Source organism: Lissotriton helveticus, chromosome 3_1 (genome assembly GCF_964261635.1).
Source record: "Lissotriton helveticus chromosome 3_1, aLisHel1.1, whole genome shotgun sequence".
Lineage (NCBI taxonomy): Eukaryota > Metazoa > Chordata > Amphibia > Caudata > Salamandridae > Lissotriton > Lissotriton helveticus.
Window position 1 is genome coordinate 135,989,223 of NC_136061.1, and position 26,208 is coordinate 136,015,430.

General features: G+C 48.4%; 1 protein-coding gene and 1 long non-coding RNA gene across 2 annotated transcripts in view; one reads left to right on the forward strand and one right to left on the reverse strand.

Moving 5' to 3' along the window:
* LOC144824445 (uncharacterized) overlaps nt 1-26,208 on the reverse strand; it is a 186,508-nt gene that overhangs the window by 148,040 nt on the left and 12,260 nt on the right. The window contains exon 3 of the long non-coding RNA XR_013608951.1: nt 15,653-15,973. This is a non-coding gene — a long non-coding RNA (uncharacterized LOC144824445). The remainder of the gene's footprint in view (nt 1-15,652; nt 15,974-26,208) is intronic.
* Nucleotides 1-26,208, forward strand: part of LOC144824444 (uncharacterized) — a 269,249-nt gene that overhangs the window by 128,748 nt on the left and 114,293 nt on the right. Inside the window, exon 2 of the mRNA XM_078683548.1 lies at nt 19,446-19,494. Coding sequence (XP_078539674.1) covers nt 19,446-19,494 — 49 coding nt within the window. The remainder of the gene's footprint in view (nt 1-19,445; nt 19,495-26,208) is intronic.

A 26,208-nucleotide genomic window follows, 5' to 3' on the forward strand; every position in this document is an offset into this window, starting at 1 on the left:
CGGAGGAGCTTTTGGGCAAAGTGTTGGAGGTTTTGCATTTAGTGTGCATGGATGGACGGGAGGCTTGCCTGTTTGCAACCCTGAAGGTGTGGATGTTTGCGGGGGCCTTTCGAGTGTCTGAGTTGTTGGGTGGGAGAACAGGCCAGGGTCTGGGGTAGTCAGACGTGCGGCTGGGGCGACGGGAGGTGCGCATTTGGCTGCGGCAGTCTAAGACAGATCAGCGTTGCGTGGGGGCTTGGGTGACGTTGCGGGCGGGGGCGGGAGTGGCGTGCCCGGTGCGGTGGGGTTGGGCATGGAGGAGCGAACGGCGGTCGGATGGATTGGTGTTTCAGCATGCAGATGGAAAGGGGGCGACAGGGTCACAACTGCTGGGAGTACTGCACAAAGCATTGGACAAGTTGGGGGTGGATGTCAAACAGTATGGCACGCACTCGTTCCGAATTGGGGCGGCGTCGGAAGCGCAACGTCGGGGTTGCGGGCGAGGGGCCATTATGCGCTTGGGGAGGTGGTCCTCGGCTTGCTACCGGCATTATGTGCGTAGCGAAGAGTTGGAGTAAGCGCGCGGAGGAAGTTGGGGGGTGCACACTTACTTACATTTGTTTTTCGTTTCAGGTTCGGTGGTGGGTCCCACGGCACAGGGCATGTTGATTTGGATTGTGGGCCATTCATTTGTGAAGAGAGCAAAGTTGCAGGCCCAAGATAGTTATTTTGGGGAGAATTTGGGCTTTAATCCTGCTCTTTTTCAGGTGGTGTGGTTGGGGGGGGGTGGGAATGCGCTGGAAGGAATTAATGTCCACTTTGAATGGTATGGTTCAAGGCGGACGGTGCCCGGATGTGTTGGTTCTCCACTTGGGGGAGGATGATATGGTGCGGGAGACTGGCCTGGTTTTGATGAGGGCGATGCGGCGGGATTTGGCAGAATTGCAGTGAGGCTGGGCAGGTTGTTCGGTGGTGTGGACCGAGCTGGTGCCGCGAACGGTGTGACGAGGTGCAGTTCGGCAGCAGGCGGTGGACAAGGCACATAAGAAGCTAAATTTGGAAATGGTGCATTTCTGTCGGCATTTGGGGTTTTCAAGGATATGGCACAGGGACATTAGCTATGATGCACCGGAAATGTTCAGCGGGGAGGGGTATACCTCTTGCGGATAGGGATGGACTTGTACCTGTTGGACCTTCGGGAGGTGTTGGCCCGTTTGTTGGGCGTGCGCCGCAAGTATTTCCCTGGCGGGTTTTTGTCTTTGTTTGCTAGCTGCGTGGGACGGGGAGGGGGGGCAGGGAAAGGGGGAGGCGGTGTATTTACCTACACTCCACCTTTCCCTGGGTGGCGGAGTTTGTTTAGGATTTTGGCCAAGTTTGGCTGGAGTTTGGTATTTTGTCGTTAAGTTTGGGGACTTGGGGAACGGGAGCGGGGAAAGGGTAACCAGTTTGGGGGTTATATTAGAGGGTAGTTTGGTTACAGTTGCAAAAGGACAGATAGGAATGTAGGTATTGTGAGGTTTTGGATTTAAGAGGTAGGGGAGAAAATTGGATATTCATAGGATAATGCAGTTATATATTGTTATGTTGCGGGGTGGGGGGATTTTATCATGTGGGGATCGTAGGGGTGGGGGGAGAAAAACAAAAGGGGGGTCAGGTAACTCGATGTTTAGAGAGGTTTTAGTTTTGTAAGGTGGTTTGCCAGTTTGTAAAAATGTGATGTGCACCTGTTTAAATAAAGCGGCCTTTTACACACACAAAATGGTAGTCGGTCGTGCTTGCCTCCCTTTCTCCCTCCCAAGTGGAGTTTGGGGGGCAGCCGAGCCGCGAGGTCTGTACCCCGGGCAGTTTTGGGAGGGGTAGAGAGGTGAGACTGGGAGCGGCCATTTTGTCGTTTTGGGATGCCTGGGAATAGCCCAAAGGCAGCCCTATCTCAAATGCCCGTGTTTCCCAGCCACCATTTTAGGTATTGAGACCTGGTGGCTGGGAGCGAGCATAGTGAGTTTTGTCCCCGCCCACCCTCCCTGGGCTTTATGTTTTTGGGAGGCTTTTTTCCTTTTTGTTGAGTAAGCCTTTGTTAAGGATGTGGAATTGGGACAGGTGCACAGGGTGGGGATATATGTAACCTGTCGCTTGGAGTAGGTGCAAGCGGAGTTTGTTTTGGATGTTGGCCAAGTTCGGCTGGAGGTCGGTATTTTGTCGTTAAGTTTGGGGACTTGGGGAACGGGAGCGGGGAAAGGAATGTAGGTATTGTGAGGTTTTGGATTTAAGAGGTCGGGGAGAAAATTGGATATTCATAGGATAATGCAGTTATATATTGTTATGTTGCGGGGTGGGGGGATTTTATCATGTGGGGATCGTAGGGGTGGGGGGAGAAAAACAAAAGGGGGTCAGGTAACTCGATGTTTAGAGAGGTTTTAGTTTTGTAAGGCGGTTTGCCAGTTTGTAAAAATGTGATGTGCACCTGTTTCAATAAAGCGGCCTTTTACACACACAAAATGGTAGTCGGTCGTGCTTGCCTCCCTTTCTCCCTCCCAAGGAGGGTTTGGGGAGCAGCCGAGCCGCGAGGTCTTCCCCCCAGGCAGTTTTGGGAGGGGTAGGGAGGTGAGACTGGGAGAGGCCATTTTGTCGTTTTGGGCTGCCTGGGAATAGCCCAAAGGCAGCCCAATCTCAATTTCCCAGCCCAAGTATAAAGGGGGGCGCCCGCGTTTCCCAGCCACCATTTTAGGTATTGAGACCCGGTGGCTGGGAGCGAGCATAGTGATTTTTGTCCCTGCCCACCCTCCCTGGGCTTTATGTTTTTGGGAGGCTTTTTTCCTTTTTGTTGAGTAAGCCTTTGTTAAGGATGCGGAATTGGGACAGGTGCACAGGGTGGGGATATATGTAAGCTGTCACTTGGAGCAGGTGCAGGCGGAGTTTGTTTTGGATGTTGGCCAATTTTGGCTGGAGTTCGGTATTTTGTCGTTAAGTTTGGGGACTTGGGGAACGGGAGCGGGGAAAGGAATGTAGATATTGTGAGGTTTTGGATTTAAGAGGTAGGGGAAAAAATTGGATATTCATTGGATAATGAAGTTATATATTGTTATGTTGCGGGGTGGGGGGATTTTATCATGTGGGGATCGTAGGGGTGGGGGAGAAAAACAAAAGGGGGTCAGGTAACTCAATGTTTAGAGAGGTTTTAGTTTTGTAAGGCGGTTTGCCAGTTTGTAAAAATGTGATGTGCACCTGTTTCAATAAAGCGGCCTTTTACACACACAAAATGGTAGTCGGTCGTGCTTGCCTCCCTTTCTCCCTCCCAAGTTGGGCTCTGCCTGGACAGGGCACAGCAACAGAACATGTAAAGGTCAGGAAGAATTGAAGACCGGCTTCCTCCTTTAACTGTGGGCCATGAAGCAGGAGATTTCCTGGGTGCCTTGGGGCCCGGCTGGCAGGCAGGAAATTCAACATCCTGCCACAGAAAGCGCACCGAACGGACATGGCTCCTCTGCAACAGTGTGTCCATGCGGGACCTGACACTACCCGGGAAACAGTAGCAGAAAGCAGGTTTGACTACTCAAGTTTAAAGAGCGTGGTATTTGATGCAATTCATTAGGAACATACTTGTCTCTGCAGAGAGCAGTTAGAGACGAGCTTGCAGCGTTCTCCTCAATAGTATTGTACGGGCACCGACCCTCCCGCAAGGAAAAGGACTAACTGGAAGTGTTAATCCTCCGCCCTTGCTTGCCCCTGACAACATTTCTATAATGAAAGCAATACCATACCCTGCATTCACTACTTTGCACTACCTGGAAGTGCTGCGCTTTTTCAAATCAGACAAGCGCACTATAGCAGGCACAATTAATCTTACCAGAGGAGAAGTAATAAGGATCGGACTCTGTTACTATTTCTGAACAGTAGCCGTCCGCTCACTAGTCGCGCCCTGATGTCGTTAATTATGTTGCAGAGTGTGAATTTCTGTAACACTTTAACAGCTAATAGCTGCAGACTGGCCCCAATCGTGCCTGAAGCAAGTCAGTCAGTGACAAATAATTATTCACTATGGCCTGGGCCTCAGCTCCCTAAAGGTCTGGCAACGTGAATGCGGCCATGCTCACCACAGACAGTCAGCAGTGCACCCGACAACTAGTCGACTCACATCGAGTCCCCTGCCGCTTCTAGCTCACCTCCTCTTCCTCCGGACGTGACGGCACTAATGATCTGGATTATCCCAGGCCCCCATGGTGTGCCACAGACATTACTGCTGATGATCGATGCCTATACCTGCCTGCACACAGCGGCAGCTTCAGGACAGGGCAGCTAATTAAGAGAAGTCTCACACAGCCGCAACCAATAACTCTTAACTGCTGTGATCACATTGAACACGTTGAGGTTGCGTGCACCGAGTACACAGACTTACGGTAAATTTTTAAAAACATCAATGTAGCAGCAGATATGTAGACCCTGCACAGGCAATTAAGTGCTGGTGCTAAGCACCGGAAAGCACCGGCACAAATTAAGCACTGCTTGTCCCCCTTCTGGTTCACGAGGGCACACATTTCCACAGAGGTTATCCCCATTCATATTAGATGTTACTTTGATGTCCGGACTGAACTCAGAATTACCCACAGATTTGGAAAGATTATTAGTCGAATCCATGCCCTCAATGAGATGTGCTGAGAACCGATTTTTTACTATCCCACTCTCGCGTGAGAGAATTTGACTACTACCCAACCCATATGAGGAAATACCTGAGGGTGATGGAGATTCCAGCCTCACTCGGTCAAACCCCCCCATGCCCCCCAATGAGTTGTATTCTTGGTCAATCTATATCTTTCAGAGTGGTAACAGATTGAAACGGTTATGGAGCAGGACTTCACTTGATCCCTTGCTTCCAGCATACGAGTACCTTACATGGTTTTCACAACAGGGGGCAAATAAAAAGCACCTAGGAGTAAAACATTAATTCCAGTGTAATTAAACCATACATTTTCTGTCCTTGTTAGTACTGCATGTACTAGCCTGGGATCACTGAAAGTTAAGACGATACAATCTCCCTGAAGGCTTTTTTGGCCCTTACCCACCGAGGTAACCCGTCTGACCATTGTAAAATTCTCAAATAATGGATCAGAGAGCCCCTTTTTTTTTACCTAGCCATTGTAGAAATTTGCATTGAAGACTCTCCCATGTTTCATATTCCGCTACATGCAGGGGAAACAACTTTACAATGCAACTTTTACAACACACTACCATTACAACGAAACTTTTACAACGCAACATCCATTACATCGCATGCCATTACAACGCAACCATTACAATGCATGACACTTTTGGGAAGTGACTCTTTACCCCGAGTAACCGGGGTTTTCTCAGCATTGATAACCACTTGTACACCCTCTTCAGCTTTGGGATTCTTACAACATTTTGGGGGTGGTTGGGGGTCCTCTTCTAGATCACTCACATATAGGAGATATGAAGTCACCCGAATACACCCATTCTTTGCTCCCTGTGCAATTTATCCCCCATACATCAATGTAGCAGAGTAATGGATGAGCTCCCTCCAGTGTCGCTTTCCACGCTAAGGCCCAACCGTCCTTAAGTAAGAGTCTCTTCCACTCTATGAATTTGCTCCTCGATGGCCCCCTTTGCACCAGTCAAATAAGTCACTAGTGAATTTTTGACCTCCGGACCAGGGATAGCAGCAAAGTTCACCAGCCTTCGGTCTCCCGCGCTGCGGGACCGCGAGCAGGCTCTTGTAGCATCTCTCCCCCTCCAGGAGTCGTCCCCAAAGTGCAGCATGCGTTAGGTATCAGGGACCAGCCAGGGATAGCAGCAAAGTACCAACTCACTACACTCCCATTCAACCCCCTCTCCTAATCTAATTGGGGGGCTCCCATCTGACTGCGGATTAAGGAAGTGTGGGCTGGCCTGGGTCCTGTGACATCTGTTCCCCTGCCGGCTTGCTTTTCTCCCCAGCACACTTCTCTCTGGCTTCTCAAGGAAGCAAATCTCCTCCCACCAAATGGCTGTATTATTCTGGCCCCAGGTCTCTTCAAACCTAAGCAGGGAGCAGCATGGCATGGACTGTCAAAGGCTGGCCATTCAGAAGAGGCTGCTTCAGGGCTGTTTTAGGTAACTTCAGGATAGCTAGTTCAAAAACTACTTTCCTGTAATAAATATAATAAATATGACCTTAGCAAGTTTTGGGATTTAATATAACAATTAGTGTGATACTCTGAATCATATTGATAGCTAGTTCCCAACAATAAATAGACTTTATTGAGTTTAATAAAGCCTTCCCATGTTAGCATATGGAGATAGCAGCTTTACAATAGGGAAAGAGGACTTGGGCTGTTTTTTCTCACCAGTGTATATGAAGCATATTTTAGATGTGTTCCTGCTTTTTATAACAAGGCACCCTACCCTTGGGGCACCTAGGGCATACCTTGAGGTGACATATATAATAAAAAAGGTAGTTTTGAACTTTGGAATTACTTATAACTTAGTCCAATTTAGAAACAGTTTTAGTTTAATAGACAGCAGACACCAGAGCAGTGCACACTTAAGTGCATTAAATCCACTGGGGTCTCTAAACATACATGCCCTGCCATATACTATGGATTTACAAGTAGATTGTCTTGGTCACTTAGAATTATATCAATTACCATATACCATTTTGGGACAGAGAACTGACCCTAGACCTGGTTAGCAGAGCCCGGGGCACTTTTAGAGTAAGTAACCACCAGTATCAGTCAAAGAATGAGGGTGATCAGGGCAATAAGGCTGACTTTCCAACAAATGCAAAAAGAAACTCATAAGCCGAAGGAGTGCAATGGGGTGGAGACAGCATTTGTAAATTAAATATTGGGCAAAAGCTAGAGACCAACGAGTGCCTGTCTGCTTGAGTATGTGGATTACATACCAAGTGTTCATTTATGCAGAATACGGGCCAACAGTCTTTGTCTGCTGTTAAACTCCATCCTCCAGAATAAATGTTAATATTTTAAATGGAAGCAGCTTGTCTGCGGCAGAACATTGGGTTCTTGGAGAACGCTGTGCTCAGTGGCTGCCAATCAGGCTCAGGATGCATGCTAACATTTTCAGCATGGCGTGAAAACACAAACGGACAACTAATATGAAAAGTACTCTACTGATATCTGCAGTTTTTGTCAACTGTCCTGGCAGAGGTTGCTTTAATGTTTGTAAGTGCTCCGGCGTTCTCTGTTATTGTGCCTAGACATTACCAATCATAAATACTTATGGGCCAATTTATAAAAGCATTTATGAGTTCCTAAATTAATACAGCGATAGTGCTATTTTACGTACTCTCCAACATGTTTATTAATCTGCCCAAAACATGCAACACCCTTTTAGTAAAAGTGCAAAGAGGTCACAATCCTTTGGAATTGTACTAATGGTATATGAATATTCCCGGAATAATGCAATATTATTCGAGGCCTGGGTGAAATTCTACTTACGCCAGAATAATTAAAGTAATATCAGTAATTTTACATTACTCTTTTGAAATTACAGAAAATTATGTGATTATGTCAGTTCACGTTATTATGAGAAAGTTGGCACAAAACTTTGCACAGGAACAACAAACTTAGTAAACGGCTCCTGTTTGTGATTTGTTGTATTTAACAATATTATCTGAGAGCGAAATGCATCTTCGGGTCCATGTTAAGCACAAGGTTGCAATTTACACTAAGAAAATAGATGCTGGGCTATGCTCCCAGTGTAATTCAGTCCAATCTCATGTAATTTTGCTGTAATTCTGTGTAATTATGCAAAAGCAAATAGTGCAAGTAACACCCTTCCCGATCTTTTTGCCATGTTAGATGCATAGGAGTAAATTCAGAGAGACATTTAAGCATGAACGGCAGATCATCAAAAGGCCAGGGGGACAACACACCCCATTTGACCTATCCATTCACTCACACACAGATGTTTACACATTAACACACAATCACACATTCACACACTCTCTCCCGCAGGGTTATATTTGTGCTAATTGTACACCATTTTTTATTACACCAACAGTGAATAATATACTGTTATTCACTATTAGTCTCATTTAAAAAATGACAAAAAGCGAGCAGATTGGATCCCCAACTGAGGTGCCCCAGTGTTTCTGGATCCAGGGGTTGCAATGCAGTTCCAGGGGTCACAAGGGGCGACCGGGAAATGGCGTCCATGCATTCATGTATGTTAAAGGATACCAAGGGGGACTCCTTTATATTTATTCTGAAATGCCACTATGAATAGGCTCCTTAATCTCTTGCAGAATGCATTGAAAGTGCCCCTCAGAAGCTGCTAAAAACTTGAAGCCATGCTTAAGTCTGACTGCCCCCCATTTCTGTATAATTGCCCATAGATATTTCTAGAAACATTATAAAACAAGTGTTCCTTGTAGCTTGAAGGCCGCTTAGTGTCCTAGTTGACTGCTGGGCAGTGGAACTGACTCCATGCCTTGGAGATGTGCAGAACAACTGAAATGTCAAAAGCACATATTGGGGGTGAATCTACCAAACCAGCATTCATACATTTCAGTTGTGTTTCTTGGCTTTATTAACTCTTCCTGGTCTCCCATTGATTGGTGGGCGCTGTAGTTGTATACTTTGGAACTTAACTGGTCCATCGTATTTTCATGCAGTCAATTTCTTGAGATCCCAAACTCTGAGGCCAACATGCATTATGAGCGTTGTAGTCATGTGTGCATTCGTCTCTTGAAACTCACTGCCATTATTTATTTGCAGATACATTTCCTTTCATTTTACTGCTTTGTAACTCTCAAGCGCCTAGAGGCTACTGCTAATCCCTTGTAATCCTTAAAAAAAAACTGAAATGCAAATGCCACTGTAGTTGCTGGTCATGTAAGGAGTGTAGCAGCGCCATTTTTATAGTAGTTCGATTGCCGGCCACGTCACAGCACCTCTGAGGCGTTTAGTTACAGTGTATTCTGCAAAGGAAATAAATGTCAATCCGCTGTGCTGTAGACGTGTAGCCAGGTGCCCTATTGACGCCCCTTATTTCGATGCCAGTGTGAAGCTGTCGTGTTTCCTCTTGTTGGTGTCAGTTGCCTATTACACTGATTGAGAGGTGGTAGGGGGTGGGGGGGTGGGAGGGCCCTCTTCTCTCCCCTGCAGAGGCGGCCTTTGCAGCCAGCATCAGGGGCCCACGGCCCGGGAGCTACTGCAGAGACCAGTCGCTGAAAAAGATACGTCATTCAGTACAGGTAATCACGCTGCGTTTATCCCAAACAGCTCTCGAGTGATTGCTGTTTGTCGGGGCTGATTAAATATAACTCCGCCTCATTTGCATATGCAGAATCAAATGTGCATGAGTCTCAGAGTGGAGACGTCCTTCGGAGCAGCTCTGGGAACAGTTGGCGCGAGCCGTCTGACACCCTGGCACGCGCGCCCGCGGAAGGCTGCGGAAGCAGGCCTGGAGCGGCGCCAGCGCGCGCGGCATCTGCTTACCATCCAATCAAGGGACTCCTGTTCAGTACTGTCTGTGTGTAATGAGGGTTAGAGATGGGAAACTGCAGCTCATCGGTGTACCATCTTGGTGCACTCATTAAATTGTGTGTGGTATTTCTAATGTAAGTACAATTATATTTACACGATGAATTCGAGCATTTCACACTTTCTGCTCTGAGTGGTTTGCGATCCCTGCTGTTGAAGCACATTAGCTCTGCTCATTTCCTATTCTCAATGTTCTCCGGTCTATGGGGCTCTGGAGGCAGCGCTTTAAATGGGCAATTACTGGCAGGTACCTGCACTACTTTAATTTGGAAGGGAGGGTACCAGCACTTCTCCACAGAGCTGCAATACTGATAACGACTGCACAGGGAGAGGCGATCTGCCATCTCACAGTAGCAAAAGGGCACACTGTCAAGTTTAAAAGTCGGTCTATTACAACCGCGGGCCGTGCAGGTGAGAGTGGTGTGGCGTGGGCGGGACCGGGTGGTGGGGAACGGAATTCGACAGACGGTGGAGTAGGCAAAAAACAATAACTAAAACCACTTACCTTGCGCTCGCGTCAGGGGCAAGGTAAGTAGTTGTATTTATTTTATTTCCCTATTACCTCCTCGTCCTGTCTCCCCGTCCCATTCCTGACAAGTGAGCAGCTAGTCTGCTCTACAGAAATCCCTAACCTAGCTGAGCTGTTTGCACTTCCCCTTAGGATGGCGTCACCATCACGTGACTATAAAGGTGGAAGTGCACTAAACAAACATCCTGTTCTTTTTTTTCTGCGATCTACGACCGCGTTGCCTGGCTGTGCTGTTCGGGGGTTGCCGGTGTTTCTGGTGAGTTCCCTGCTGTTTGCTTTTCTTTTGTGCGGCGGCCTGCTCTAGCGGCCGCCTTTGTTCTACACGCTGTCATTCCCCCGCGCTCTCTCCGTTTTTGGGCTCTCTTCTTGCACGCGGCTTGCGTTAGCGGCCGTATGTGCTTGGTAGATGCTGTTTTGCACGTTCTGCTCACCGGGCTTGGGTCGGCCTGCCTCAGCGGCCGGCCTGGGTTTTCCCAGGTCCCTCTTGGCCCTGCTTTAGCAGGCAGGGGCTTTTCTGGAGGCGGTGTTGTGGTCTCTCTTGTGTTCTGAGTGCTTTTAGGGGGCGTTTTTGACGGCTGGTTGGGCCTTTTATGCCGGCCCATTTTTTTCTCCACCCACAGGTCTTTGGGTCCTCAGTCCTATATTTGGGGTCCTTCTTGTGTGGTTTTTTGTCCTTGTTTGTGCCTGTTTGGGTGTTTTTTGGATTGTGCTTCTGCGATGGATTCTGAGGCTTCCTCTTCTGCGGCCCCTCTGGATGCCCTGCGCCTCCTTATCAATGAGGCTGTGGCTGCTGCTTTCCTGGCTAGGGAGGCGGCTGGGCCTCCTCCCAAGAGGCCTCGTGTTTCTGTGGATCCTCTGGCTGACCCTGAAGAAGACTTGGGTCCTGATGAGGATGAGAGTGTGCGTGGTCGTTTTGTTCAGGGTGCTGAGCTCACTGAACTGTTCGCCCATGTTAGATCCAATTTGGGGTTCTCTCCTCCTGCCGCTGATGTTTTGGAGGATGACTTCTTCACGCAATATGTCCAGCCTGATCCGGACTCTTTGCCTTTGCATGGGGCGATTCGCAAGATGTTGTCTCATGAATGGAAGGAGGTGGACAAGTCTGCTTTTCCTCGTTTCCTATCTCGGCGTTACCCTCTGGAGGGTTTTGCTGCTGAGTTCCCTCAGGCTGTGAAGGTTGATAATCTGATGGCTGGCCTTTCTTCTCAGGGTTTGGTCGTTTCTGAGGACGCCCTTCCTACGGACGCTGTGGATAAGCGTGTTGAGGGGGCTGTGAAGCGTTCTTATTCTGCTTCCAATTTTTCCATCCGTGCAACTGCCTATTCGAACTATATGGTTCAGTCGCTTCTTAAGGATTTCCAGTCCCTGTCAGTTCTGCTGCGAGACGGCGAGGATGCCACGCCTCTTTTTTCTTTGATGGAACAGCAGGTGCGGTTCCTCTCGGATGTTCCTTTGACAATTTGGGGGCGGCGGCGGCTTCTTCTGGTGCTTCCATCGCTGCACGGCGTCATATTTGGATGCGTTCCTGGAAGGCGGAGTCTTCCCAGAAGTCGGTCCTCCTTAAGTTGCCCTTTGAGGGTTCCAAAGTTTTCGGTCCTCGGTTGGAGGATATGGTCAAGCAATCAGCGGAGAATCGCAAACTGGTGGCTCCTGTCCGCCCCCCTTCTCAGGGTCGTGGGTTTGGTTACCGTCGCGCCTTTGGGCCTCCTGCTCGTGGCGCTTCTCAGCCCTTTCATGGCAGGGGTCGTGGCCGGGGGGCCCCTGGAAGTGCCAAGCCACGGGCCGCTGCCGGTGTTTCCACACCCGCTTCCTCCTCTTCTCAATGACTGTCTGCCTTTGCCGGTTGGTGGTCACCTCCAGTCCTTCCGCGCCCAGTGGTTGTCGGTTCCGGATGCCTGGGCAGTTCGGCCTGTTTCGGAAGGTTGCCGGATCGAGTTTTCCTCTCCTCCTCCTCCTCCGGGTTTTGTTCGGACTCCCCTGCCCCGTCTTCCTCTGCGAAGAGATGCTTTGTTGGCAGGTGTGCAGCTCCTGTTGGCAAAAAGGGCTATTGTGGAGGTTCCCTCGCTGGAGAGGGGCCAGGGTTGCTATTCAATTCTCTTTCTGGTCTCCAAGAAAGACATTTCGGATCTTCGTCCAGTTTTGGATCTGAAGCGGGTCAATCGCTTCGTCCTCCATCGTCCTTTCAAGATGGTGACTCTCCAGTCCATCCTACCTCTGATTCTTCCTGGTGGCTGCCTGGCGTCCCTGGATTTGATGGATGCATATCTGCACGTTCCTGTTCATCCGGAGGACCAGCGGTTTCTCCGGTTTGCTGTGGGGGCCCTTCACTATCAGTTCCGGGTGCTCCCTTTCGGCCTGTCGTCGGCACCCAGGGTGTTCACCAAGCTCTTGGCCCCTCTGGTGGGTATCCTTCATTCCAGGGGACTGCTGGTGTTTCCATATCTGGATGACTGGTTGATTGTCTCTCCTTCTTTTTCACAGGCTCTGTCGGATGTGGACCAGGTGTGTCTCCTGCTGGGTTCCTTTGGGTTCCTTATCAACCACAGGAAGTCCTCCCTGGTGCCCTCCCAGTCCCTGAAGTTCCTGGGGGCTCTCTTCTGCATGGACATGGACATGGTTTTTCTCTCGCAGGAACGCCAGTTGACTTTGTTTCGTCACCTTTCCTGGCTTCTGTCCCAGGCCCGGGTGTCTACCCGTCTCTGGTTACGGAGTCAGGGGGAGATGGGGTCCACTCTGCATCTCCTTCCTTGGTCCAGGCTTCATCTGTACCCCCTGTTGCATCATGTCCTGTCGCACTGGGATCCTGCTTCCTTGGACTACGAGACTCTGATCCCTGTCACTCCGGGGATTCGGGCGGATCTCCAGTGGTGGTTGTCCCCTCTCTCTCTTTCCCGGGGGTTCGATCTCCTTCCTCCTCAGTCTGTGGTCGTGTTGTCCACGGATGCCAGTGCTTTGGGGTGGGGTGCCGTTCTGGGTGCCGCCAAGGCTCAGGGTCAGTGGTCCAGTTTCGAATCCCTCCAGTCCTCGAACTGGAAAGAGTTGAGGGCTGTTTGGTTGGCTCTTCTTTGGTTCGCTCCTCTCCTTCGGGGTCGGGCGGTCTCTGTGCAGACGGACAATCAGGTGGTTCTTTCTTATGTGAATCACCAGGGGGGCATGTGTCATGCTCTGTTTCTCCTATCCCGGGAGATTGGCCTTTGGGCCGAGTCGAGTCTCCTGTCTCTGACGGCGGTCTATCTTCCGGGGATGGAGAATGGGCCTGCGGATTCTTTGAGCAGGGTGTTCCCCTCCTCGGTGTCCCTCTGTCTGTCCCCGGAACTGTTCGATCTGATTGTCCTCCGGTTCCGCCTTCCTTGGCTGGATCTTCTCGCCTCGGAGGAGTCCGCCCTTCTTCCTCGGTTTTGCAGCATACTTCCCTCTCCGTTGGCGTGGGCTTCCGATGCTTTCTCGATTCCTTGGTCGAGGGGTCTGCTGTTTGCCTTCCCTCCGTTTGCCTTAATTCCGAGGGTCCTCCGGAAGATTCGGTTGGATCGGGCAGAGGTTCTCCTGGTGGTTCCGGAGTGGTCTCGGCAGTCTTGGTTCCCCCTTCTGCTGGCCTTTTCTGTCTGCCCCCATTGGAGGTTTCCCCTGTCTCCCCCCCCCTGCGGGCTCCTCCTCTCAGTCTTGCCTCCTTTCAACGCCTCCGGCTGGGGGTTTGGCACTTGAGAGGTTGAGTTTGCTGGGTCTGGGTTGCTCGGTGGAGGTTGCCCGATGTCTCCAGCTTTCTCGGCGTCCTTCCACCTTGAAGTCGTATGCCTGTCACTGGAAGAGTTTCTCCACCTGGTGTCTTGGGAGGGGTCTCTCTTCTGCCTCCTGTGAGGCCGTGAGGGTGTTGGACTTCTTGCGGGATGGTTTTGTCTCGGGGCTTGCGGTTTCTTCACTGCGGGCGCAATGGGCTGCCATTCTTGCTTTTCGGTGTTCCTCTGTTTCCTCTGTCTCCCCGTTGGTGGCTCGCCTTCTGCGGAGTTTCTTGCTTCAGCGTCCTGTCTCTCGTTCTCCTGTGCCTCCTTGGGATCTTCCCTTGGTTCTCCGAGCTTTGACGGGTCCTCCTTTCGAGCCTTTGGACTCCGTGGCACTGAAGTTCCTTTCTGCTAAGGTTATTTTCCTGGTGGCCATTACTTCTGGGCGGAGGGTTGGTGAGATTGGGGCGCTGATGGCTTCCCCCCCCTTCTTACGCTTTTGCGAGGATAAGGTCATTCTCCGTCCGAGTCAGTTCTTTCTTCCTAAGGTGGTGTCTTCTTTTCACTGTAGGAAGGATATTGTTCTCCCAGTGTTTTTTCCGGCTCCTGCCTCTCCTGAGGAGGTGCTCCTCCATTCGTTGGACGTGCTGAGGGCTCTCCGCGTCTACTTGGAACGTACGGCTGGTTTCCGTAAAGTGGATTCCCTATTTGTCACCTATGGCCCCTCGGGTCTGGGGCTTCGGCCTTTTTTGTCCACCTTGTCTCGTTGGGTCCGGGGCGCTGTGGTTTCTGCTTATGATTCTGCCCACTGTCCTCTGCCTTCTTCTGTTCAGGGTCGGTCGACTCGGAGCGTGTCTTCCTCCTGGGCCATGTTCAAGGGGGCCTCTCAGAGGGACATTTGCAATGCTGCCACGTGGGCTTCTCCCCATACTTTTGTTACCCATTATCGTCTTCAGTTGGGGATGGCGGCCTCTGCTGCTTTTGGGGCTAGTGTCCTGTCTGCGGTACATGATTTGTAATTTGTACTGTTTTCTGTTAATTAAAATGGACCTGTTTTTTTCGAACTTTCTGGTCTGTTTTTTTCTTACAATCACCGTGTGCTTGGGTATGGGCTCACTTGTCAGGAATGGGACGGGGAGACAGGACGAGGAGGTAATGCCCGGTTACTCACCGGTAATATCCATTACTCCGAGTCCTGGTCTCCCCGTCCCATTCCTGAGCCCTTCCCTCCCTCCCTGGTTTGGGTTTCTTGGGGTGATTATCTATTTTTTCGTTCTGGTTTCTTTGGTATTCTCAGGATGTTTGTTTAGTGCACTTCCCCCTTTATAGTCACGTGATGGTGACGTCATCCTAGGGGGAAGTGCAAACAGCTCAGCTAGGTTAGGGGTTTCTGTAGAGCAGACTAGCTCACTTGTCAGGAATGGGACGGGGAGACCAGGACTCGGAGTAATGGATATTACCGGTGAGTAACCGGGCATTCCGTCGTCTCTGATTCCCCCCAACTCTCCTCGCGCTCTTACCTGCACGAGCCACGGCTGGTTTATTAGAATTAAACAAAGTACAGCATAATAATGCATTCAGACCAATAAGAAAGATGTAGTTGAGGGAAAAAGGAAGGGGACAAAAAGAAAAAGCATTTGCAATCCAATCGGTCTCGCTTTTTTTTGAGTTGGAGCTATCGGCATTGCAAATGGCATTTTTTTTACTTATGTTTTCTTCGCAGTGGAGTTAATATTTAAAGGAAAGAAGTGCATGGTATACCACATTATAAACTTTTCTAACAACTGTACAGTAAAGCTGTGACCATGTTAACTTTAAGTAACTGGGCTAAGGACAAGCAGCTGTCCCATCCCCTTATGCAGGGTAAACGCCTACACTGCTACTGTACATGTGGGAGACATACATTCATGCAGTGCCTTAACCCTTACCACCACCTGCTGCTGCCTGTGGAGCTGCAAAGGGGATCTCTGGCCTTGTGGTGTGAGAAGCGTGGCTCCATCTGCCCTCACCATGCCTGTCGGAGCTTGAGGAGGGGGCCCTCGCCTGGAGGTGTGGTCTCCCGACCCCTTACCCGATGCTGCTGGCCCTCGTGCTTGGCTCAGTTTCGGCAGGACGTGCCGGAGTGGGTGTCTGCCTCCTCTCCCTTTCATTGAGAACGTTGCAGGAAATATTTCGGCTGAAGTTTTGTGCACTATGACTATGAGCCGCCGCACAATCTACCTCTGCTTTTTTTGGATGAGGTTGAAAGTCTAAAAAAAATAAAAAATAAAACTCAACACATCTTCACTCTTTTTGTAACTCTACCAGGTGTGCAGATTGTGACTTTGTCTGTAAAGTCTGTGAAAATCTGACATTTGTGGCAGCAGTTTGTGACGAAGCAGCAACACTATGGCGAGACGAACAGCCTGGAGCCATAAATACTTTGGAAGAATTTACACAACTCACTGAGGGTGAACTGTGTTTGTTCCTTCATAGTATATATAGTATGTCGTCCTAGTTTACCTGCTGTTGCACCCTCTTGGCTTTGGGGGTGCTTAGGGGGATATCCGACCCTGGATCACTTTCCTTGCCCTCAAGCCACCTCCCTAACCAAGAACAACATTTAAAATGTAGACCTGAGCGGGAAGTGGATTAACCATCCCAGCTTATTTATTGGAATGACCAACATCAATCAGGTAACACACAAATATCTGCATTGGCAGTTCAGCCCATCCGGCTGCCTAAATGCAGTTCAGTCACTTGAAGTTACTAAGCCTCAGGGAAAGGATTCATGCAGATGGATGCAGCTTACAGTGAAAAGAGGTTTCTAGAGAGGCTCTTAGGCCTGTGACTATGTTGGTCTCGTTTTGCAAGAGCACAGCTTTATTGAGATAGGTTTTTTGAAAATGGGAGTATTTTCACAGGGATTGGCTCACCAGCCAAAGACAGAAATGTGCGGAGGTACCCGCTCACTTACCTCTTCCCGGGGATCGATGATTGGGACCCATTGTGTAGATGCACAGGAAGGTGTCTCCCACTGTAACCCAGCGCTTCTTCATGCGGGGAGAGCAAGAGGCAGGTCAGATGCAAAACAGACGCAATGCTGGTAACCGAAATCGTCCCTGGCAAACTCCTCGACCATCCCCCCTGCGGGGAGGGGGGGCTGAGGGGGTGCAGCCGAGCTGTTTGCAAGGGCCGTTTTTGGCCCATTTTGTTACCGGGGGCTGATATTGCAGGCCCCCCGGTAACAAAAAAGGCCCTCGGGCCCAAAACTGGCCCCCACTCTGGAGGCCCAATGGGGAAACACCCGGTGTCCGCTACGGCCAGTCCAGCCCTGCTTCTGTTCCACTACTGAGGTTCAAACACAGCGCAGCCAAAGAACGTCAACTCCGGTCTGCAGGTCAGTTGCAACATTACTGTGAACCACGTGCAGCTCTGCCAGTGCACTCCAGTCCTGTTATGAGGGGCTGCAAGTATTGTTACTGGAAACGACACAAAACTCAACCAGTGTACATCTATCCTAACCTGCACTACATGCTGCTGTTCACACACACACAGCCTTCCAGTGCATCCTAATCTAGACCAGAACACATTCTGCAGTCACACTCTTCAGTGCATGAAACCTAATGCAGCGCAGCCAGTGCACTGCAATTCTGTCATGAAGCACCAGCAGGTGTTCGGTTACTGGACCCCTCACGCAGCTCTACCAATGCACGTCTATCATACACTGCAGCACTTCCTGCTCTTCAAGTCCTGGCAACCACACATAGCATTTCTAAAATGCTTCAATCCAGACCTAAATATTACATACAACCACCAAGATCGACAGTGGTTGGATGCATATACAGCTCTCACAGCATCTCAAGCCTATCCAAAGCACTCTACTGATATCTAACCGGAGCCTGTAGAACTCTATCAATGCACCTCTGCCCTGATCTATAGAATCTCTTTTATTCTAGTAATGGGAGCCCAACACAGCTCTGCGCATGCATTCAATCCTCACCCTCTGTATGTTATTTAGGGGGTTGGCACTCTACGCCCCTCTACTCTGTGCACGTACCATCACCTAACCTTCTCTATCACCACCATTAATTTCTTGATGTCCTCTTTGGCCTGGCTTTGGATCTTGGCCCTTGCTATGTGCTTCAACCTTTGGTCTCGACCCCTGCCTTCTGCACCCTTTGGATCAAATCCGTGCCTCAAAGAGGACCAACTGTGGCATAACTGCTATAGATATAATATACAACATAAGTACTTCATTTTGATGCCACAGCGGTGGGGGTTTTTCGAACCTTCGTGATATCTTTTATCAGCCCACACTTTTCCTAACAACGTTTAACAAACAGAAAACACTACATTTGCAGTAAGTGATGTGAAAAAGTTAGAATTAAGAAAAAAACAACTGAAGCAGCGATGTTTATGCCTGCACGAAGAAAAACTCTTTAACCCCTTTGGTGCTCACCTCTCGTGTGCTCATGACGAGCTCAGCTCGTCATGACCACACCCATTTCTATTATATGGCCCAGCACAGCAGAGGAATATCTCCAGCAGCCATGGTGTTAAAGAAAAGAGTCCTTACAGACAAAATAACACGTACCGTGTATCAACTGAAGTAAAGGGGCAAGTAGCCATGGGTGGTTACAAATGAAGACAAGGCAGTACTAAGAAGAGACTAACAAGCCTATTTATGAATCAGAAGCCAGAATTTATGAAGGACAAAGACACAAGCCAACGAAAAATATGAGCTAAGAGCGGGTGGGCCTTCTCTTCCATAATCCACTACAGCAGTCTCGCAGAGCGCGGAGCGCATGCATGCTGCCTCTAGGCTCGACCTAAACAGGGTAGTAATATAACAAGATAGCAATAATACATGGTCAATTTTAATAACAATCTCAGCATACTATAACATATTATTATGCACTGCTATGCACTTTAAAGTGACAAACATAAATGATTGTTATAAAATAGGAAAGAAAGGAACATCAAGGAGGTTTAAGAACTTCCTCTGTGTTAGAGTGATGTTGTGCTTGTTTAGTCAAATAATGCAGTTACTCTAATTGATTTCTTCAAATTAACCGCTTTTAATGACAAAAGTGTATGTCTGATATTCTGTCTCTCTTGAATAATCTTGATTGTTTTTAATGTGTACCTTGGGGGTTTATGTGATGTTTTTAACTGTTTTATTATGATTTTGTATACATATGTATGATCTGAAACAATTTTAATATAATATTAAATATGGAATAATAATCCTTATTGGTTTTGGCCTTCCCTTTCAAGACTGGTGGGTGGAACACCTGATTGCCTCAAGGTGTGTGAGTTGAGTATTAAAATATAAGTTCTCCTTGAGTCTTTGTTTGCCTAAAAGAAGATTATTGGTACCCTGTCTCTTGGAGTAGAGGTGTCACTCTCATTTTCTTCCACACCATCTGATTTAAGACATTTAATTACAGTAGAGATATGCAGGATTTTTCCCCATTCATTAAAAATAAAGATGCACGGAATTGATTTGTTTACAACATTTAGAGGGAATGGTTAATGGAATGTTGAGAATGGTGTATAAAACAATGAGCACCAACATCATCTTTATAGTATCAAGGTGAGCCCTCCAGGAGAGATGTAAAGGGTGCCAATGATTAATTAAGGATGTTAATCTATTTATACAATCATCTAGGCTTAGTTACATTTTTAAGTGAAAGAGAAAATCCTAATCCTAGGGATTTTATTTTTGTTGTGTTCCAGGAGAATTTGGTGGTTGAAAAATCCAATTTAAACGTAAATTTGTTAAGAGGTAAGATTTCACACTAATTGTGGTTCAATTCATAGTCGGCGACAAGAGAGTAAGAGGCGACGTCTTGTAAAAAGGCTCAAATCGATTCTTGGGGAAGTGAAATATATACAAGAATATCATCTGCATAAACTGCCATTTTAATTTGCTCCAAAAAGAACAATTGATGGACAGAATGCAGAACAATGTCATACATTCACCCCAGTACAGAGATCTGGGCCTAAATCCATCGATTTTTTGCTCCCCATGCCATTCCAGTTTGAACCCAGCTATATGCAAATCAGTCTTGACCATGCTCCCTATCAGAACAGGCCAGCCATAACTGCAAGGCCAGGTCCTCTACAGACCGGAAACAAGCATCCTATGACCGGTTTGCTGAGTATTCCTGGAAAAGCCTTGTCATTTCTGATCCTGGAAATGAAGATTTCCAAAGCTAGGTTAAAGAGAACTGGGGAAAGAAGACAACCTAGATGAACTCCCCTGCTCAAAGTAAAATAGGAGAAAGTAAGCCTGGTAGCAAAAAATAGCTGCTTAAGCAGCAGTATAAAAGGGAAAATAGTTTAATTATTTTCAGCCCAAAACCGAACTAGCAACAAAAGAACCTCTGGACTATCTGTGACCACGGAGCTATATAGATAAACTGTCATTATCTGATTTCCATGTTACACATGCTTACCAGTAGGCACTCTAACCCTCTGCACTATACAAAACCAAGATCTCCCTAGCAGGTACAATAATCACCAGAGATACCGTGACAGTTTTATTTATCGGTGAAAATTGATAGGTGCACAAAGAACTCTGAAGCAGGTGCTTTCCACCCATAAGGTAAATCAGAATGCAGCGCCCCCTGGGCCAGGCACCCAGTGTGACAGCACTGGTTGCTCTGCCCTAAAGCCGGCACTGCATTCATTGAAAGACAGAACATTGGATCCAAACAATTGATCACCGCTTCTCAATTGAGATGCTCATTTAATTGTCGCCCTGTGTGCAACAGGGACAGGTACATTGTCAGTTGATACCCTAAAAATCTGCTATAGACCCAGTTATATAGCACTTACATTGTACACCCCTAACTTAGTGAATCAGAAAAATAAGGTGTCATTTAGGAAAGGTGTTCACATGGTATATTGAGTTAGTTTAGATTCAATGCAAAAAAGCGACAGGGTTGAGGCTTTTTTGGGGCCTCTTACCTGCAACTTGGCAGATAAGAGAGCAGAAAGAAAGAAAGAAAGATGGGTTGCTTAAAAAAAGAGAGAGAAAGATGGACTGGTGTGCGCATTAGAGAGTGAAAAGATGGATTGACGTGGGGGTGAAAGTATGGGTGGATGAAAGGATGCATGGATGAGTGGGTAAAAGAATGGATTAGTGAGTAAAAAGATGGATGAGTGGGTGAAAGAGTAAGTGTGTGAAAGGATAGATGAATGGTTGAACTTAATAATGTGTGTGTGAAAGGCAAGCCCGTCTGCGCCCGTCCGCGCTCGACCGGGCTTAGGGCCAGAACCTATGCCGGATCCAGCTCCCACAAGGGTAAGCTATTCCCGTCGAGACCTTCTTAGTCTCAGACCCGCTAATGACAGCACTTGCAACTATGTACACGATCTAGACGGACCCTTTACTAGCTGCATCATCTGCAACCCAGTCCAGTTACAACTCCCCAAACTTCCAGTACCCCCCCCGGGCCTTAAACTAGCCAAATTAAACTGCAGGTCTCTACCCATGCATTCCATGCTCATTAATCATCTCATAGTAGACCATGACCTGGATATACTGTTCCTTACAGAAACGTGGATCACCGACCACTCGGATTCGGATGTAGTCATGGCCCTACCCCCGGGCTTCCTTATCCAGTCTCAACCACGCCCCACCGGCAGAGGAGGCGGACTAGCCATCATCTTCCGGGATCACTTATCTTGTAGATCTAGCGATGCCCAAATCCTGGACTCCGAAAGCTGCCTTTTTACCATCCAGCTAGCCCCGACAAGTACCTTGTCCGGCCTATTGGTATATCGTCCCCCTGGCCATTTTGGCCCTTTTGCGGTCGCTCTCCTTGAATCCATATCATCCTTGGCCCATCTCACCTCCAATTTCTCTATTCTGGGAGACTTAAACATTCACTTCGACGACCCTCTAGACACAGGGGCATCCGACTTGATTAATGACCTGGCGGCCTACGGCCTCCTTCTTATCAACTCTGGAGCCACACACAATAAGGGACATTTGCTAGACCCAGTGTTTACTAACTTCCTTTCCCTACAAACCAAAGAGTCCCTCCCCCTCCCGTGGACGGACCACTTCTTGGTCACTATCCACTTACCAGGGTCATTCAGGAAACCCCAAAAACCAGCCACTTATACCAGGGACAGGGCATGGGCCAGACTCTCGGCGGAGGACTGGACCAGAGCCCTAAACTCAACAACCCCTAGTCTTCCGGATGACCCGGCCACTGCCGACAAACAGTTCAGGGAGTGGATTTCCACCTCCCTCGACTCCATCCTCCCTATAAAAACTCGTGAGGAGAAAAACAGGAAAATTGGCTCTGCCCCTTGGTACAGCCCTGAACTCAGATCTCTCCGCAAAGAGTGCAAAAAAGCAGAGAGATTGTGGAGAAAGGAATGGCTCCATACCAGTAAGGACGCCTACCGCAGGTCGGTGAGAATTTATAAATCCACCATGAAGCTTACTAAAGCCGCCTACTATGACGCCAGAATACAGAACTCTACCAACTCGGCTAGAGAATCTTACCTTATCGCCAAAGAACTGCTTAAAATACCAGGGCCATCTTCTTCGCACCCACCTCCACCGGACAGAAGTACCGAACTGGCATCCTACTTCGATTCCAAAATTGCCCGGATACTAGCCTCTCTTCCACCTCCTAGTCCATCCAACCACACGGACAAAGAGGCGGCCACTATTCCTATGGGTAACAGCTTACATCCCCAGCTGTCCACATTTAGAGCAATATCTCTGGACGAAGTAGTTTCAACACTGGCCAAGATGAAAAGCGGCTCTCCTCTTGACCCGGCCCCTGTGAGATTCTTAAAAACTGTGTCCCCTAGCATAGCTCCCACTATCATGGAACTAATCAACATCTCTCTTTCGCAAGGCTCTGTTCCTTCGAACTGGAAGAGCGCTGTTGTCAAGGCTCTTCTCAAAAAACCTCAACTGGACCCCGCGGACATGGCCAACTACAGACCGATCTCGCTTCTCCCATGCATTAGCAAGATGGCTGAGAAATTGGTTAATGTGCAACTTTCTCAGTACCTCGAAGTCAACAATCTCCTGCGTCGGTCCCAAACTGGATTCCGCCCCGGCCATGGCACGGACACCGCACTCCTCACTGTCATCGAGGAGGCAAGGTGCATTCTGGATTCAGGAGGGTCAGTGGCGGTGATCCTCCTGGACCTCAGCGCAGCCTTTGACACGGTAGACCACCGTGTCCTTCTCCATCGGCTGGCCAGGGCAGGAATCGCGGGTACTGCGCTCGCTTGGATAGACTCGTTTCTATCAGGCCGCTCATTTCAGGTTTGGGACGGCAACTCACACTCTGCCCCTCTTCCACTCTTAAGCGGAGTCCCCCAGTGGTCTTCGCTTAGTCCCACCCTGTTTAATGTTTACATGGCCCCCCTTGAGGATGTCGTTGCCCCTTACGGGATAAAAATAGTGAGCTATGCGGACGACACGCAATTGGTCGTCTCACTATCTCACCTTGACAAACACCCAGATAACCTATTGAACTGCCTCCAGGACATTTACAACTGGATGAGCGAGTCCTCTCTGAAGCTCAACGGAGCGAAAACTGAAATCATGCTCATGGGCAAGAAATGGACAACCATCCCCCTTTCGGTCTGGCCAGACGTTTTCGGTGAGGTGCCAACCCCGAAAAGGGAAATCAAGACACTGGGAGTCTGGCTGGAACCTGAGTTGACCATGAAGACCCAGGCAGCCAAAACAGCAGGAATCTGTTTTGGGCTCAAGCGATCCATCCGCAAGATCCTTCCACTTCTTCCTCCCTTATCAAGGAAACTACTGGTTCAAGGTCTCATTCTTGCCCGGCTTGACTACAGCAACGCCGTTTACCTCGGGGCCCCTGAATCCACCTTGGCTAATCTCCAACTCACCCAAAATGCGGCGGCGCGGCTCATTATGTGCCTCCCCCCCAGAGCCTCGGCCAGACCTGCCCTCAAGGCCCTACACTGGCTTCCTGTGCGTCAGAGGGTAGAATTCAAGGCTCAGTGCACTGCCCATAAACTCATCAACGGTGTTGGCCCCGCTGTCCTGAAAGATATGGTCACCCCTTACAAAGCCCCCAGACTCCTGCGCTCGGACAACGAACGCTTGGCCACTGTCCCTAGATTCAGGAAGGTACGCACCGGTGGTCGACGCTTTTCGGTAAAAGCGTCCTCAGGATGGAACTCACTCCCCCGCAGCCTGCGTCTGGAATCCTGTTACCCCCTCTTCCGTAAAAGACTGAAAACTTTCCTTTTCCCCAAATAGTACCCCTCCCCATTCCTTCCGGTCTCCAATAATTTCACAGCGCGGGGATGCCTCCGGGTCACCAGGCGCTCTATAAATTGCTAAATAATAATAATAATACCTGTATGAATTGATGGATGGATGAGTGGGCGAAAGGATGGGTGTATGAGTGGGTGAAAAGATGTGTGCATGAGTTGGGGAGAGGATGGGTGACTGGGTGTGTGGGTGGATAAGTGAATGAAAGATGGATGAAAAGATGGCTGAGCAAGTAGAAATCTGAGATGGATAGATGGATGGATGGATGAATGGATGCAAAGAATGGCACACTAAATGGAAATCTGAGAGGATAGATGGGTGGCACAGTAAATGTAAATATGAGAGAATAGATGGATGATGGCTGGATAGATGAATGGATGGATGACTAAAGGAACAATTGATGACTGAAAGGCATTACTGATGGGTGAGTAAGTCGAATGAGGGATGCATGGGTGGATGGATGTATGGAGGGAATGCATGCTTAGATGATGGATGACTGAACATGTGTGAATGGATGGATAGATGGATACAATGGCTAATGGATGAATGGAATGTTGAAATATTGAATGATGTATGAAAGAATGTATGGACAACTTTAGGGTGGATATCAGCAGGTAGATCAAGGGGGGAATGATGATGGATATTTGCTTGGATGAAAGTGACAAGGAGCTCTTCTATGGAGTTTACGGCTCTCTTGCATCACATGCTTGGGGCCATCAGAGCTTTGGTTCAAAGTGCGGGGGTGTTGAATTTTCTGACTACTCCCTTGGTTCTATGCCATGGACCAGAGTAAGTTAACCCTATTGAGCTGTAGAGGACAACGGTGAGATGCAGCTTAGTGACAGAAGGATGTAGAAAGAACAAATAGAAATGTGGGAGACCAAAGGAAAAATATGCTACTGTTCATTTAGATGTTTTGTAATTACTTGCCACCTGGGGCCATAATATACATAGTGCCCCAAGTATGTAGTGGGTGTGTGTGTGCCTACTTTTTGCAGACAGGGTTATGATGATAGTGCAGAAGAGGCTGCTGGTGCTTGTGCAGATTTGTCTGTAATACTGCTAGGGCTTGCAAATGAAGCGCCAGCAGTATCTTGAGAGGATATTCCCTCATTTGCATGAGGGCATGGTCCTGTGCAAAATTAGGAACCACATTGCCTCGCCCTATTATGGACCAGGTGCAGAGGCAAACAGGCCCTGGTGAAGCGCACTGATACTGCATTACAAAGAGATAGAGCATTGTTAGTGCATCACCTGAGGGCAGCCCTCTGAAGGGAGCACAGGGTTTGTATGGACCCACTGTCATCCTCCTGCAGGCAGGTGCAGTGATCCTTGAAAGTTTGAAAGCAGCTGCTCTGTCTTTCACCAAATGCGCTGTCACCAGGGCAAGTGGCAGCACATTCCTCGTAATAGATAAGAGTGTCCTGATCTACGTCAGGTGCACCTTCTAAAAGGTGTGGCTGGAGAAGACTGGGACAGAGCTTCCATTCTTTAATTAGGGCCCTGGTAGCCAATTCACAGTATTTAACACACCATCAAGTTATGGTCCAACGTGCAGCAGATGGATGTGAAGTTAGAAGACATAGTTTAATGGATGATGAATGAGTATGGTCCTGGTCAAAAAAGAGGGGCGGTTGCATTCTATACACTTTGGTGATGCAGCATTACCTAGGATAATGAGGCTATGAACGTGATGTGGATATGTAAAGTGAGCATACACCTAAACAATAACCTCAGCGATCCTCATTTTATCAACCTCAGAAAGATGAAGGCTGAGTAGGTCTATCAGAATTCACACCTCTGACCACGAAGTGAAGCACAGATGCCTACAGTAGGTGAGTTGGTCCACTTGGTCATCACGCCCAGCTTGTCCAGTTTTTGTCGTCACATCATCACAGTGTTTTTTTTTTTTTTTGTGTTTTTTTTGGCATTGCCAATCCTAGTTTATTCTTTAACCTTAAGGTGTTCGCCCTGCTTCAGAGAGAACTGTTGTTAACTCCATAGAAGGTAACTGCGATAATGGTCATGTCGGCTACTTTACATAATTACACTCTTTTTGCTTTAAGCATTTCTTAACAGAAAATCACACATTTTTGTGACCTAAAGGTACTAAAATAAACCACCCTTATTGAGGTCAGCTTATACTTTCCAATATTTTGGAAAATGACGGCCGACATCACATACCATGTTCTTTTTTTTTTTTTTTTT